The sequence below is a fragment of the Drosophila subpulchrella genome, chromosome X (genome assembly GCF_014743375.2).
Source record: "Drosophila subpulchrella strain 33 F10 #4 breed RU33 chromosome X, RU_Dsub_v1.1 Primary Assembly, whole genome shotgun sequence".
Classification (NCBI taxonomy): Eukaryota; Metazoa; Arthropoda; class Insecta; order Diptera; family Drosophilidae; genus Drosophila; species Drosophila subpulchrella.
In genome coordinates, this window is record NC_050613.1 from 1810596 (window position 1) to 1826281 (window position 15686).

Genomic DNA, 15686 nt, shown 5'->3' on the forward strand with positions numbered 1-15686 from the left:
CGTTGTATTTGTTTTTGCTCTTACGTTCTATCTCTGCGTTTTTAATGTTTTAAAAAATGTTGATACTTGATGTGTATACGCATTAATACAAATTTTATTATTAAAACTAACTGGTTAAGAACCAAGTAAAAGAGCTGAAACTCCATTTTGGCCTAGCAGCGAGCAAGGATTTTCCGAAAAAGAAATTAGAGACTGCTGATCTAAATTTTTAGTTGAGCTTACTAAGCAACTCAAGCAGAGGGAACTAGCCTTCATTTGACACCGTATAATTAAACCAAATATATTATTTTTCATTTAAGGCTTCCAGAAAACTATATGATATTGAAGCAGATTGATATTTTTTCTGTGAACAATGTGTTGCATCACAACAAAAAAGACAATTTTCCAATTTTGTAAATTGGCAAATCAGGGACAGCACTACAACATTTTGGACAGAAGTCAATTCCTACATATATGGATTTTGGAGGCAGCAACTCATTTGCAGAGCTGGCTCGGGTTGCCATTATATATTATCGTTGCCTTGGTCCAACGCCGAAGTGGAGTGCATATTTAGCCAAGTCAACCTTGTGCAATCCAAACTGCGAAATAGACGACTACAGTATACTTAATGTAAGGTAATTGGCTTAATTGTTTTCTACTTAAAATTAAAATACAAATTATGCATTTACAGATATGGCTTGCGCAGACTTGACAAATGTTGCCATACATATAAGCTTCCTAATAAATTCCTAGAAATGATAGGAACAGGATGAGGAGAGTAAGGACAGTATTGATGAAACTCTCCAAGTATTGTGAACATCAGAGCAGCTGCTGTTCAAATTCTATACAAATGTTTCAATAGAACTGATTTCGTGCGCTCACCCTTTCAGAAAAATAAATTGAATCTAATAAATTGAAATTTTTTAAATTTTGAAGCTTTTTTGCATCGTTCTTCCCGTCAAAATCAGATTTTTTTCTCAACAAACCTTGGCAACACTGCTTGCACGGTACCACACTGGAAAGGGCATTTATTAAACTAATTTAGAAATTAATAACGGCAAAATTGAACCCACAGATTTCGAGAAAATCAAGTGGCTTCAAAGCTGTCGTCTTCTTGCTCTGTCACACCGGCCAGCCTTACTTCCCGTGCAAGACGACAGCTTTGAAACCACTTGATTTTCTCGAAACCTGTGCGTTTGATTTGGCTGTAATTAACTCAGAAATTAGCTAAAATTATGCCCCTTCGAATGCGACACCGTGCAAGTTGGCACAACCTATGTGAAAGTTGTAAAAAGTTATAGAAAGTTAGCGTCGGATGATTGTTATGTCTAAGCTATTTACATTGTGGTTCATGTCTTAGTATCCAATGGTTCAGTGTCTGGATTAAACGGCCTTTTATGTTACTTTCACAGAACGCTCCTTAGATTATCCCCTATCCCCATATACCGTGCATGTTGGCACAACCTCTAGGAGTGGAGCCGTAGGTAATTTCATTTTTGCCCCCCATTGTAATTGCAGTCGATTTCTCTAATCGTGCCGACAAGGTGTTTGTTTCAGCAGGGTGCCACGCTAACTCTAACGCCCACTAACGACTATAACACTAAAACCCGTCTAGCGCCCACATTTCTTATTATTTTGTACAAATTTATATGAGTTTGGTTTTATTATCAATACCTATCTACATGCTATTATTAAATTATTAAAATCGGACTAAAAGTTATATCCAAATAATGATCCATATTTTGCAGTTCAAACGCAATCGCATGTAGCAAATATGCCGTTTTTACTAATAAGCGCTAGGGGCGCTATATGCTAGTTGGCGCTGTAGGCCAAGTGGCACTGTAGAAGAAGAAGATAGGTGGCGCTAAAGGCTAGGTGTGTTAGTGAAAGAAGCAGAGTTGTTTTAAGCATATATTCATTCCTCTCGCACTCCCTTAAGCTGAGTAACGGGTATCTAATAGTCGAGGCCATCGACTTTAGCGTTTTCTCTTGTTTTAAGTGTACAGATTTGAATTTCATTATTGTACAATTTCAACTTTGCTTTAAGAAAAAATAAAAAATTTTCACATATGGATAAAGTTTTAGTGTGTATTTATCAGTTTGTCACTTTACCCTAAAACTATTTAAAGTAATAATTCTTTGGTTTACGCAAAGAGCTGTGGTACTTAACTCAGCTAGAAGTTTAGGTGGCAGCCCTATTCCTAAGATCTGATGAGCTAGTAGGCTATTCGTTTTCCTGTGACAGCTGAATAATTACAATCGGAACTTTTCGAACAAGTCAAGCGCATTTCTGTGAAAAGTAAAAAAGTTTTAACAATCTCGGCATATTCTGAAAGCCACAGCAATGGCCCCAAGGAAACGCATTTCGAAGAGTGTAGTACCGGTAGCGCAGACGGTGGAGAGCCCGTCCCGTCGTTCAGTTGGCACCCAAACTAATGTCCTGGCAATGGGTCCGTCGAACCGCAAGGTCAAGCCGCTGGCTTTGCAGATACCGCCGTCCCAACATTTGGCCACGCACCTGATGCCGGCGGTCAATCCGCAGGCAGTACCGTTGGCCGCTTCCATTATGATATGTAAACAACCGGCGGCTTGTCCACCGTTTGTCCCCGATTTGAATGAGAAGGCCTGCCAGGCGGTGGACGACGGTACTCTGGATCATCCCGGTACGGGGATCGTCCCGAATAACGGCGAGCGACAGATGAATTATCTGAAGTCCCTGATGACCAGTCGAGACCGAAAGGACAATCACTGGGATCGCAATCGTCTGGAAACTCTGATGGCCATAATCAACAACAATCCACCGCCGCGTTGGCACCTGGCGTCCCAAATGTGGCTGGAGGTCGACCAACTGGAGGAGCGTATAGAGGCCTACAATCAGAGGAAGCTGCTCAATGCCAAGAAACGTAAGATGGACAAGGAGCTGGACAATGGGCAATACGAGGGGCAGGACGGACGGCAGGGCGAGCAGCAGGACGAAGAGGTTATTTAGCCTCCAGCGAAAACTTAGGAAATCGAGCCATATGTTTGATGTCTAATTGTTTCTATTACATCAGCAAAATAATATATCACACATTCAGTAAATGTAAAATGAGCTTATTTACGGACTCTCTTGTATAGTCTATCCTGTTGGCTTATGAAGTCATATATGGTCGTTACTTAGCTAATGGGAGCGCACGGGAAATGGAGAATAAAAGCAACAAGCGACTTTTTCCGAGATTTCAGGGCGCCACCTAGCGGTGACTCGTTTCGTCGCGCCCTGGCTTGAACAGCTCTTAGGTAAATGGGTGTTGATAAACAAAACTTAATTCCATTATCACATTTACAACATCTTTAAAACGGTGGGGAACAGACGGAGCGCTAATCGTTAATAGCGTTTGTGGGTGTGGCAATCTTTTTCTAGGTCAATTGATAGGTATTGACCAAACCAATAATACTTTTTTCGACCAAATCCTGATACATGTATATACTTGTTTATCGAATAGTTTACGTAAAAAAATCCGGCAAATCAAAAATGTGACCCAAAAAAAGGTGCTCGGCTTGTAAATCAACCACCCATATATATGTACCTCCGGCTTCACTTTCCATTGTAATTGGATTACAACAATTAATTCAAGCGCCTTGCGCAATAAAAAACAAATGTTTATTATAACAGCTGATTAGTAAAACAACTAGGAATTTATATTTTAAGTGCGCATAAAAACCAGGGCTGGCGATATACGAAAGTACGGCAAATTTATTCAGAGTTTTCATTTAAATATCAAAACTTAAAAAAAAAGTATTGTAGCTTTAATACTTTCCGAGATCACAGCGTTCATACGGACAGACGGTCAGACGAAGAAGGATAGATCGACTCGGCTTGTGATCCTGATCAAGAATATATATACTTTATGTCGGAAACGCTTCCTTCTACCTGTTACATACTTTTCAACGATCAGGATCACTAGCTGAGTCGATCAAGCAATGTCCGTCTGACCGTCTGTCCGTCTGTACGTCTGTCCGTATGAACGCTGAGATCTCGGAAACTATAAGAGGTACAATACTGGGATTAGGCATGTAGATTCCTGAGATTCCTGCGCAGCTCAAGTTTGTTTCAGCAGAGTGCCACACCCACTCTAACGCCCACAAACCGCCCAAAACTGTGGCTCCTACAGTTTTGATGCTAGAATAAAAATTAACTGAAATGTGTTGTTCTCATCAATAACTATCGATTGACCGAAAAAAAAATTTGCCACGCCCACTTTAACACCCACAAACCCCCCACAAACTTTAAAAAATCGTAAGTTTGAACGCGGATATCTCGGAAACTATCAAAGGTAGAGAATTGGGATCTTAGATTTAGATTTCGTAGCCTTGTACGCAGCGCATGTTTGTTACGCGAATATGACACGCCCACTCTAACGCCCACAAACCGCCCAAGCCTGTGGTGCCCACAATTTTCATGCTAGATACAAAATTGTAACTGAAATGTATTGGTCTCGTCAATACCTATCGATTGATCCAAAAAAAGTTTGCAATATAACCATTTATTGAAATCACGGGTAGGTGGCGCATTTCAATCTCGCTTTGCTGCTTGCATATCTCCATTTCCCTTTGGTCCCTTTAGCTGAGTAACGGGTATCAAATAGTCGAGGCACTCGACTATAGCGTTCTGCCTTGTTTTTTTGATAAGGGCATCGTCCGCTTGTATACACGGTCCCTGGCACGTAGGAAATTCTGCTGAACAGTGTTATTTAAGTCCAGCTCCGTAGACATAAGAAATTTACTAATTACTATTTCTAAAAGAAACAAAAATTGTTTTTTTTTTAGTCAAAATAAGAATAAACTAGAAGGCATCACCTTTTACAATGAAATATGTGGGGAATCGTTGGGTTTCTCCGCAGTTACACGCCAAGTAATGTCCACAGTTTTTGTAAAATGAATTCTTTTTGTTTTTGTAATATGTGTACTATCGTCTTTTTACCGTCCAGAAGTGACTTCTACGCGATGTACGTATATTTTGTTTTCCACACCCAGAAAAAAGATGGACAAAATTTTAGGTCACGCATGAAGCAGAAGTCAACCTGAACACCACAACAGAAAAGATTTAACTATTTTAGAAATACTTTCTATCGATATTGTTAAACAAGTTGGGTTGGACTACATGCATGTTGTTTGCCTTGGAGTAGTAAGGACTCTCCTTAAGTCTTGGGTAAAGAAAAAAGGAGAACAGTATTCCTTAACGTCATGGAAAATTGGTGAGCTTTCAAGCGAACTAAAAAACTTAAAAAATCTTGCCCGTATGAATTTTCTCGTAAGTCTAGGCCTTTGGACGAGCTTGATCGCTTCAAAGCCACGGAACTTAGACAATTTTTGTTGTATTACGGGCCGTTTGTTTTAAAACCAATTCTATCCGAAAAGAGGTACGAACACTTTTTAAATTTATCCCTACCAATACGTATATTGTTACATAACAATTGTTCTTTGGCAGATACTAAAATGGCCCAAAATCTCTTAATAGATTTTGTAATAGAAGTATCTTCGTTATATGACCCTTGCTCCATGACATGTAATTTTCATTATTTGCTCCATATTCACGAAGATTCGATAGAAACAATAAGCGCTTTCCGTTTTGAAAATTACCTGCAAACTATAAAAAACAGGTTAAAAAATCAAACAATGCTGCTGCGCAAATTTACAACAGACATGTTGAAAAGAGTTATGCCCTCAAAAGGAAGCATACAAGTATTGATATAATATTTGGAAGGAACTGTAAAGTTTTTTAAAAACTGAAAACTTTTACTTCTCTATTGACAAAATAACAATATCTGTTATGCCAATGAAAATGTTGGGCTTATTAACAAAATTAAAAAGATAGAAAATGTTCCGTTTTTTGAAGGGAAAATTATTATAAACTTACAACCACTTTTCAACCAACCTTACAATTCATCAAATTTTGAAATTTGTAAAGTAGATGAGATTGTAACTGATAAAAGAATTAGCTTTAACCTTAGCAATACAAAGAACAAAGCTATAATATTAAAAAACACACAAAACACTTTCGCTATTTTTCCATTCGTATAGAAAATAAAAACATGGATTTTAACACCGGTGTAGGTAAGTATTAATTGTATCATTAAATGTTTATTTATATTCTAAAACCAACTATTTCATAAAATAATTCATAATTCATAAAATTCATGCTCTCTAAAAACTATACGGACTAAATTTTTTTTTTTGCACATTTATAAAATTTGTGGCAAATAGTTTATTGAGTGTATACATATTACACAATAAAACCTTTTGTTTTCTAGGAAATTCTTATCCGTCTCAGTTCGACGCAATTTCGCCCCATAGTAGGTGTATGTTTAAAAAAATATTTGTCCAGTCTTAATAACTATTGAACAAATTTCAGATTACCTCTTTGAAAGAATATTGAGTGAGTCGACACAGGGAAGGCCAAATTTTAAAGCAATTGGAGGAAAGTAGGCGCAGGGAAGAAGGAACTCAAAAGCTGCTGAAAACGCTTACGGAGGAGGTCTTTATGCTCCGTGGCGAAGTAAGGCAACTTAAGTCCTTACCGGTTCCGGAGCCTGTGGCCAATAATCTTCAAATGCTGCCCTTCAAAACCCTGCCCGATTTTCAAGATTTCGACGAAAAACTTTTTAATGATGATGCAATGCGGAGAGATCTGGTAATTTACTTATATTGTATGTCGTTTACGGTTACCTGATAAATAATTTTTTGCCTTTTTCTAGAAATCAAAACTAACAAGAAAGGAAGTTAGCTTCGGCAAGCCGAGGCTTATATACCCTTGCAGCTATAATTATTAAATTTAAAAACACAAAAAATGATATTCCCAATAGTATAAGATAATATGTCAAAAAACACCGAAGCTATAATTTGTTTCATATTATTTTCCTACCAATTTTCCGATCGTTCCTATGGCAGCTATGTTATATAGTCGTCCGATTTTGATAAAATTAAATTCGAAATTCAGAACTAATTAAAAAATGTTATTTCCAAGCGAAGGAGGTTATATGTTAAAAAACACCGAAGCTATAATTTGTTTCATATTATCTTCCTACCAATTTTCCGATCGTTCCTATGGCAGCTATATGATATAGTCGTCCGATTTTGATAAAATTAAATTCGAAACTCAGAACTAATTAGAAAATATTATTTCCAAGCGTTGGAGGTTATATGTTGAAAAACACCGAAGCTATAATTTGTTTCCTATTATTTTTCCACCAATTTTCCGATCGTTCCTATGCCAGCTATATGATATAGTCGTCCGATTTCTATAAAATTTAATTCAAAATTCAAAACTTTTTAAAAAATGTTATTTCCAAGCTTAGGAGGTTATATGCTAAAAAACATCAAAGATATAATTTTTTTAAATTTTTATTTTCGATTATTCCTATGGGAGCTATAAGATATAGTTGTCCGATCCGGCTGGTTCCGACTTATATACTACCTGCAAGAGATATAAGACTTTTGGGAAAGTTTCAGCCCGATAGCTTAAAAACTGCGAGACTAGTTTGCGTAGAAACGGACGGACAGACGGACAGGCGGACAGACGGACAGACGGACATGGCTAGATCGACTCGTCTAGTCATGCTGATCAAGAATATATATACTTTATGGGGTCGGAAACGTCTCCTTCACTGCGGTGCAAACTTCTGACTGAAATCAATATACCCTCTGCAAGGGTATAAAAATGGTTGGAGGAAACGATGTTCCCACTTTTACAAGGCTGGCTATCAAATCAGTTATTTCGGACAATCTAGCTGTGGACATAACGTGGCGGGGAACTCCGGAGAAACCCAGCATCCAAATATTCTCAACATATGTTATTATTAAAGGTAACGCGCCAAAGTTTTTTTTTTTATTTTGGCTGAATAAAAACCCATTTTTGATTCTGTTCTCTTTAGAAGTGGCTTAGTAAATTTCCAACGTCAACGAAGCTGCACATAAACAAAGTTATCCAGCAGCATTTCCTACATGCCAGAGACCGTATCTACAAGCGGCAAAAGCCCTTGTAAGAAAAATAAAGGCAAAATAAGATAAATAAGTCAAATGAACATTTTTTATTTTTAGATTTTCCAATTGGGAAAATCTTCTAGGTATCATCTACAAGCGTCTGTTAAGTCACTTCTGAGTTACTTCCAGAAGTGACTCCGAGTCCGACGGGAGTCACTTCCGCGATCCGAATGCGATATCGCCAAAGTAACTTCTGGAAGTGTCGCCGAAGTCACTCCTAGAAGTGTCGCCGAAGTGGCACATTTCTTCCCGACGGGAGTCACTTCTGCGATCCGAATGCGATATCGCCGAAGTAACTTCTGGAAGTGTCGCCGTAGTCACTTATGGAAGTCACTCAAAAGTGACTTTACATATGCTTGTAGAAGATACCTAGAAGAGTCTTTCCCAATTGCAAAATCTTGAATTAAAACACATTTTTTTTACTTTTAATATTTTGCATTTATTTTTTGTATAAGTGCTTTGTCCGCTTGTATACACGGTTCCTGGCATGTAGGAAATTTTGCTGAACAATCTTATTTAGCTCCGTCGACATAAGAAATTTATTAATAACCATTTCTAAAAGAAACAAAAATTTATATTTTGTTCAGTTAAAGTAAAAATAAAGTAAAGGTAATATACTTTTACAATGAAATATGTTGAGAATCGTTGGATGCTGGGTTTCTCCGTAGTTACACGCCAAGTAATGTCCTCAGCTAGCTTGTCCGTAAAAAGGTTTAAATATTCGTACACCTCACGATAAGCACGTAATTTCGCACGCTTTGTTGGGGGGACATTTAAATATGTTAAGCAATTAAAAACATTTAGAAAAAAACAAAGCAAATTTGATACAAAACCGCACTGTTCACTTACAAATCGCGCAACGAAATGACGCTCGGGCGAAAAATAATGGCGTGGGTCAAAACGAAGACCCAAAAAATTTTCAGAAAAAAAGGGGTAACGGAAAATTACCGCGACCTCTTTTTATCGCGTGTTTTTTTCCCACTAATGTGTACTATCGTCTTTCTATCGCGCAGAAGTGTCTCAGAAGTTACTTCTTCGCGATCCCGACCCTTTTTGTTTTTGTAAAATGTGTACTATCGACAGGCGATAGAAATATCGCCCTTTTGCTTGCAAGGTATACGTCTATATTAACATAATTAAATGCCCAAAGGCCTGCACCAAAAACACTGTCGAGCAGTGTAATAGAATAATAATTTTAGCTTCGTCGATTATATTCTCATAAACATTAATGTTATTTAAAGATTACACAATTTCGAATAGATTTTTTTTATCACGTTGTTTTTATCAATTTTTCTTTTAAAAAATTTAACTCTAATTTAGAAAATACCTACCCAAGCTGCAAAACATACCCCTTTAAGCAAAAGAAGTAAAATAAATATGATGTTGGAAAAACCGGCTGAATGGCCGGATGAAACCATTCTTGTCTTTTCATAGTTCATTTACAAATATTTTCTTACTCGTTATATCTCATTAAACTTGATTTTTAATGAAATAAAATTTAATGTGTGGAGATAATATAAAAATAAAATAGGTGCTTATTAAAGGCAGGAATGTTTAGTTTGAGATTTTCTCCTTCTTGCCTTCTAATCTACGACATTTGAATCGGATCAGCTGTGTTTTAGGAGGAGTTTAGTCTTGATCCGCTTTCGATCCCGAGCGATGATTTCCAAACGTTCCTTTGTGTTGGTCTGGATGAAGATCAGGTGAAGCGTACGGCTGGCCGAGCAGAGCTGTTTGAAAAAACCGAAGAAAATAATGAAATAAGAATAAATGACAAAATTTGTGGGCACGTCGCGTGCTAAACTTTTTTAGGTTAGGCGATAGTTACTGACAATATAATTTAATTTTCAATTATACATTTAAGGGCACCAAAGACCTTCGCGATTTGTGGGCGTAAGACCGTGCTGAAATAAACATTCGCTGAGCAGAAAACCATACATTCATAATTAAATTAACAGTCACAACGTACTCTTCCTGAGATCAGTCGTGTTTTCGATCAGCTTAGCAAACGCAAAGCAAAACAGACAACCAAACTAAACAACAACAATCTTACTCCCCAGCAAGACAAACAATGCAGAATAACCGGCAAGTTCTCCTATCTTCACCGCAAACCATTAATTTCATATCTCCTACCCACAATAGGAGTGCAAACACTCACACACCGACTCCGGTTAGGACACACCAAAATCACAAATGCTCACTACATCGCACTATGGAAATTTGACCACTTTTTGTGGCATTAATTAATAACTTAAAAACGAAGCAACATTTAAAAATTTTGTTTTTTAAATTAAGTATATACAATTTAAGGGAAGTAAAATAAAAAAGGTGGGCGTGGTCCCGCCTTTTCTTTAAGAAAAATATTTTTTTCTGTTTAATCAAAAAAAAATGTGTTGCCCAATTTTTTTTTCTAAGAGTAAATGGAATTTAAAAAAAAATATTGGCGTTTTCTATTTCTCATTTTTTGAGTGAAATTGTAATTTTTTTGAACTGTTTGTAGGAAGGATTTCAAACATTTTAAGGTGATTCAAAACATTGGGGAGGCGAAGCTTTTGCAGTATAGGAGTTAAATTTGTTTGTTAAAAAGTGCTTTCCTTCTGTGAGTATATTTTTAAATTTTATAAAAAAAATAGTCATCATTGTAATTTTGTAAAAGTAATTCAAATTCAAAACTTGTTAAAATATGCTATTTTCAAGCGTAGGAGGTTGTATGTTAAAAAACACCAAAGATATAATTTTTTTTCCGATTATTCCTATGGATATAGGGGTACGATCCCGCTGGTTCCGACTTATATACTACCTGCAAAAGAAAGAAGACTTATGAAAAAGTTTCAGCCCGATAGCTTTAAAACTGAGAGACTAGTTTGCGTAGAAACGGACGGACAGACGGTCAGACGGACAGACGGACATGGCCAGATCGACTCTTCTAGTGATGCTGATCAAGAATATATATACTTTATGGGGTCGAAAACGTCTCCTTCACCGCGTTGCAAACTTCTGACTGAAATCATAATACCCTCTGCAAGGGTATAAAAATGGCTCTAAATAAGAAACTAAGAAATTCGAATCTGAAACGATAACTTTCTATCTCTGTTAGTTTTCAAGATCACAGCATTCACAGACCGGACATGTCTCAGTCCACTCAGTTGATCAAAAATATATGAGTATATACTTTACTCTCCGAGTAACGGGTATAAACACTTAATAATTTATATTTTAGTGTTAAAAAGGAATTTATTATCAATTGTTATTGATCTGTTTTTGAATAAAGAAAAAGGCCACTTAGGATCGACATACGCAAAAAAGGAAAATACCACATATGGATCCTCTTTGGTTGGCCTATCCATTTTCATAAAAAATTTGTATATTATTTTTTATATCAAAAAAAATAATGATTGTTACTGATTTTTTGCTGCGCCGATTTTTACTTCTTTTGTCGCAAAAAGGTATACAGCGAACGCAAATGTATTTCCTCTGGTAAACAAAATCCTTATATTGGCCTTCTGCTTCCTTGCAGATGGTTGATTTTTTTTATCAAAAATAATGATTAATTTGTGAATTTTAAAATTATACTTAAAAATTATGGTCCGTGGTTTAAAGCTTATTTTAGCATTAAATGAGAAACAAGCGTCCAAAAGAAAAAATTCAATTAAAATATACTTCTGGATTATCAACCTCGAAGAATGTTAATATTTTAATGGTAAATTAAAAGTTGTATCTCTTTATAGTTAAATTTTTTAATGGCTTTATGAATTAACATAATATTCGTCTGTGGCAATAGAGTTTTGAACATTTAGTTTAAGACCCTCAACCCACCTGTTGAAGCAGTCGCGCCTTAAGGCGCAGATTAGCGGGCTCCTCTGCATCTAGGTCATTTCCGCAGGTTTCCAGATGTAGATTTAGCACGAAGATCAAGGTGTCTCTGATGGTCTGGACTATACGCTGCACTTGCTCGGTGGCAAAGAGCCGGCGTATCAAGAATCCTCGCACTGCGGCATTTATACGCGTGGCTGCCCATTGTCGCTCCTCCTGCTCCAGATTGGCATGTTTCTGGCGGGGATCAAATACGAAATTAAACAGGGAAAGAAGGCACTTGCTGAATGGGTTAGTAAGTTGGTTAGATACGGGTGCTGGAGGTTTGGTCCCTCGATTTCCTCGCAGTCTTTGTTAAGGCGCTTGGTAAACTAGCCACCCGATTTGCTATAGCTTCTTGCGCTGCTTGAGTTGTGGGAGTGAAAATAAGAGAATAGAATACAGAATATGAATATAAAAATTATCGTGTGCATGCAAAAACAACCAGTAAAATAAGGACCTGGGGACCTGATTCTGATCAGGAATTTATGAATATACTTTATGGGGTCGGAAACGCTTCCTTCTACCTGTTACATACTTTCCGACGAATCTACGAGTAACGGGTATAAAAGTATTTACATTTTTTACCAGGAGAGCGCAAGCTTATTACAGCAGGATGCAATATTCAAATTCTTTTTTGGATTTTTAAAAATTGTTTTTGTTTCCAGTGACGATTCATAAACTCTGCTCATACTTGTCATTATTTATTTTAATATAAATAATTGCATGCACCCGATAATACAGCCAAGTTTTTCACTTTACGAAAATAAGAGTTCGACTGTTTAATTCATACATAAGTTCGATATTACTTTGCTTGTTTTCGCATTAAAAGAATATCTTTTTACCTTTGGCATCAAGTACTAGTTTGGATAACTTACATTTCTCAGTTGCTTGGGCGATGAACTGCTTCTTACTGGTGCGTTGCCCCTTTTCGGTGGGGTGGAGCTAGCGTTTCCTGGTGAACTCTTTGGTCGTCCCTGCAGTACCTTCGCTGGTGATTTGATCACTTCACGACCTGCAGTAATGTTCGATTTCCTGGAACTACTGCTCACGGTTTGCGATCGTCTCCTGGCAACTGGCCCACTTCGCCTACTGTTGGTTAAACTGCTGTTCCTGAGTGGTAACGATCGCGGTGTGCTGGGAGCAGTTGTCTCCCCTAGCAGCTGCGGTTCCGATTCGTAGCCCAGAGATACTTTCGGACTAAACAACCTCTTTCGAGCGAAAGAAGAAGCCGCCATTCGGCAGCTGTCCTCCATAGTGAGAAAGTCATCCAGATTTTGGAAGCAGCGTGGCGTGGCATTCGAAAAGGACATTGAAGGCGTGGATAAGCCACATTGCAGGTCTCCCGTACTGGTGCTCTGCGACACTAGTTCATCAGGATTTTCGGTGCTCGAGGTAACATCAATTTCAGCACACAGTTCCTCAATGAGCTGTCGCTGCTGTTGATCAAACTGCGTCTGCATGCGACGACGCTCCTCCTCCTGGTAAAGGACCAACTGATTCATTCGCTCCCGATGGCTACGCAGATAGTTGCGCACTCCTGCTTTCCGGCTAGCTTCCAAAGGACCATGTTCGCCCAACGCCCTTTCTATTATACGTTCCACCTCGCGATCTCTTCTGGAGCAGCTGCTGCCGGTGGTTGTAGAGTTTGTGGCGATGGCGGTGTTGTTGCTGTTGCATCTGGAATTGCGATTCACCCGCTTGGCCTGGGACTCTATGGTCTGCCTTTGGAAGTTTACCAAACTCTGGCTAGGCTTGACCGCTTGGGCCTCCCGCTGCATATGCTCTACGAGAACCTGAGAAGGCTCCTCCAGCGTAAAGCTTCGTGAGCGCTGATAACTAGCTGGCTCTGGCTGCGAAGTCCCTAGCTCCGTCTTTTTTAACTCCTGCTGTGTCTGCTCCTTACATTCAGCTATCAGTGGGCTGGTACTGGAGCGCAGGATCCTTTTGTCCTGATCTTTGGGTAGAAGTTTACCCAGTCCCGACTGTTCAAACTGCAGGATACGATCGGTAATTCGATTGTGCCGCCTGGGGGACAAGTTATCCACTGGCTCCACCGGGGGATGGGGCGTGGGAGGATCAACCTGTATGGTAGGGAGCTTAATGTCTGGGACAGGGGTCTGAGGACGTGCCTGGCCTCGAGTGCTGTCGTAGATGAAAGTCTCCGTCTGGGACAAGCTCCTCAGACTGGCCATGTCGGATCCCGCCGAGTGTCTGGCCAGGCGGTAGCGTTCCTCTAACTTCAAAGCTTTCTGGCGGGCCAGCTGCACCTCGCGTCTCTTGGCACTAGTGATCTGGAACATAGTGAGTGGGTTACGCCTGAGTAGGTGCCACTCCCTGGCCAAGTTTTCGACTCACCAGTGGTGGCAATATGGCTTGGCCATCCAGCCGAAACCGGAAAGAGGCGGGGTCCACGCAACTAGAGGCACTGCCCTCGGAAGGGGCGCTCCAGATTGATATGGCGGTGTTGGTCGTGGGAGTGGTATCCTCATTTTGGGTCCGGCTCAACTCCACGGCCGCCAGTAGCTGCTCCATGGCCCTACTGAAATATACAAATCTATTACTTTAGGCAGAAACAGCAATATAATCACCCAAGAAACGCGTAAACACACTTACCAAGTGGCATCCATCGGTGTTATCTATTGGGAATTTTGTTGGGAAAGTCGAAATGTGTTCTCAAAAGACAGCTATGCTACTAATTTGTTTTTTTTTAAATGTTCGTTCAATGCCTATGTTTTGGTTCGGTTGTTTCTATTAGAGATGATAACTAACGATAACACTGCAAGAACCATCGACTTCCCGCCAAAAAGCAAGAAACCTTTGGAGGGGTAATTCAAATAATGGCCACGCTCAGAAGAACAACATGATAACTAATTTACTGATGGATCAGTTATCAGTGATCAAATTTGTTCTGCTGAACACTTATAATACATAATGACATTGAAAATGAAAAATATTTTGCCTGAAAAACTTTACTATCCAATTAAAATGTTTTTTAAATAGCGTACATTTTGACAATCACTTTATAAACAAAAGTTTTTAAAATAAAATTACGATAGTAATCAAAATACCGGCTACCACCACAGCTGCAGCATTGCGCATAGCAATCGTGGTCATATAATAGTCAAAAGGGCCTGAACAGTTGTAAGAACTTTAGCTATCTACCTGGTATTTTAATAATAGTTCCGTTAGTTTGTATCGATATTTTACTCATACATACAAGCCAGCAGCAATGTTTCGTGTATCAAAAAAAGGTAGCGCACTATTTGTACTCTCCTTTTTTACTTATCATGATGCAATGTGCGTTCAGCAGAACTATCGTTTGAATCCCATCAGTGATCATGTATCATTTTGTTCTGCCGAACGCGGCCATTAAAGTTTATTTATCGTTGGGTTAGAAATGCTAAAAATTGGAAACACTTCGTGTCTAAAACAGACAATCAGTTTCAAACCTAAATTTAAAACAAGAAATTCTTGAAACCCCAATATAAGTTATTAATAACCGTCTCTTATACCGTGAGTTAAAAAAAAACGGTTGTCCTTAAAGCCCACATCGACGAAAATAGCGGACTAATCAAAGGAGTGAGCGAGAGGTAGGAAGGCTGCTAACGACGGGTCTGTTTTTCAGCGCGGTACTTATATGAGCTAAGGAAATACCAGAAAAGTGCCAGATTTCGTGAGTGAATTCCGAAAAGGTCCGTTAGCCGCGGCGCAATGAATAAGAAATTTAAACTTTCGGTGTGTTCGCGCAGAAACGGCGTGGAAACAAAAAATTTAAAATGAAAGCAAAACCCCAAAAACGCCTGCTGGAGCTGTGTATAAGAAAAGGGACGCCT

General features: G+C 38.7%; 2 protein-coding genes across 5 annotated transcripts; one reads left to right on the forward strand and one right to left on the reverse strand.

The window, feature by feature from the left end:
* Window positions 1–2252: 2252 nt before the first annotated feature.
* On the forward strand, window positions 2253–3017 carry LOC119557507. Its single transcript, XM_037870280.1, has one exon. The coding sequence runs from the start codon at window positions 2324–2326 to the stop codon at window positions 2966–2968; it is 645 nt and encodes a 214-aa protein (XP_037726208.1). The 5' UTR covers window positions 2253–2323; the 3' UTR covers window positions 2969–3017.
* Window positions 3018–9451: 6434 nt separating this feature from the next.
* On the reverse strand, window positions 9452–14604 carry LOC119557541. Of its 4 annotated transcripts, none has more exons than XM_037870312.1 (5): window positions 14467–14604; window positions 14209–14392; window positions 12729–14144; window positions 11815–12048; window positions 9452–9728 (listed from the first exon to the last, which is right to left on the reverse strand). In XM_037870312.1, exons 1-5 carry the CDS (start codon window positions 14478–14480, stop codon window positions 9606–9608), a joined length of 1971 nt encoding a protein of 656 aa, XP_037726240.1. In that variant the 5' UTR covers window positions 14481–14604; the 3' UTR covers window positions 9452–9605. The 4 variants fall into 4 exon arrangements, with proteins under 4 accessions (XP_037726240.1, XP_037726241.1, XP_037726243.1 ...); XM_037870313.1 differs by having other exon boundaries at window positions 14209–14389; window positions 14467–14592; XM_037870315.1 differs by lacking the exon at window positions 9452–9728 and having other exon boundaries at window positions 11906–12213.
* Window positions 14605–15686: the final 1082 nt, after the last annotated feature.

Excerpts from the sequence above, each read along its gene's own strand:
- LOC119557541 (XM_037870312.1), bottom strand. Across the intron at positions 12,049-12,728 it reads CGCCCAAGCAACTGAGAAAT|AAACATGCCAATCTGGAGCA; the intron begins GTAAGTTATCCA and ends GATCCCCGCCAG. Across the intron at positions 9,729-11,814 it reads AGGCGCGACTGCTTCAACAG|CTCTGCTCGGCCAGCCGTAC; the intron begins GTGGGTTGAGGG and ends TTTTTCAAACAG.
- LOC119557507 (XM_037870280.1), top strand. The coding sequence starts at position 2,324 with ATGGCCCCAAGGAAACGCATTTCGAAGAGTGTAGTACCGGTAGCGCAG.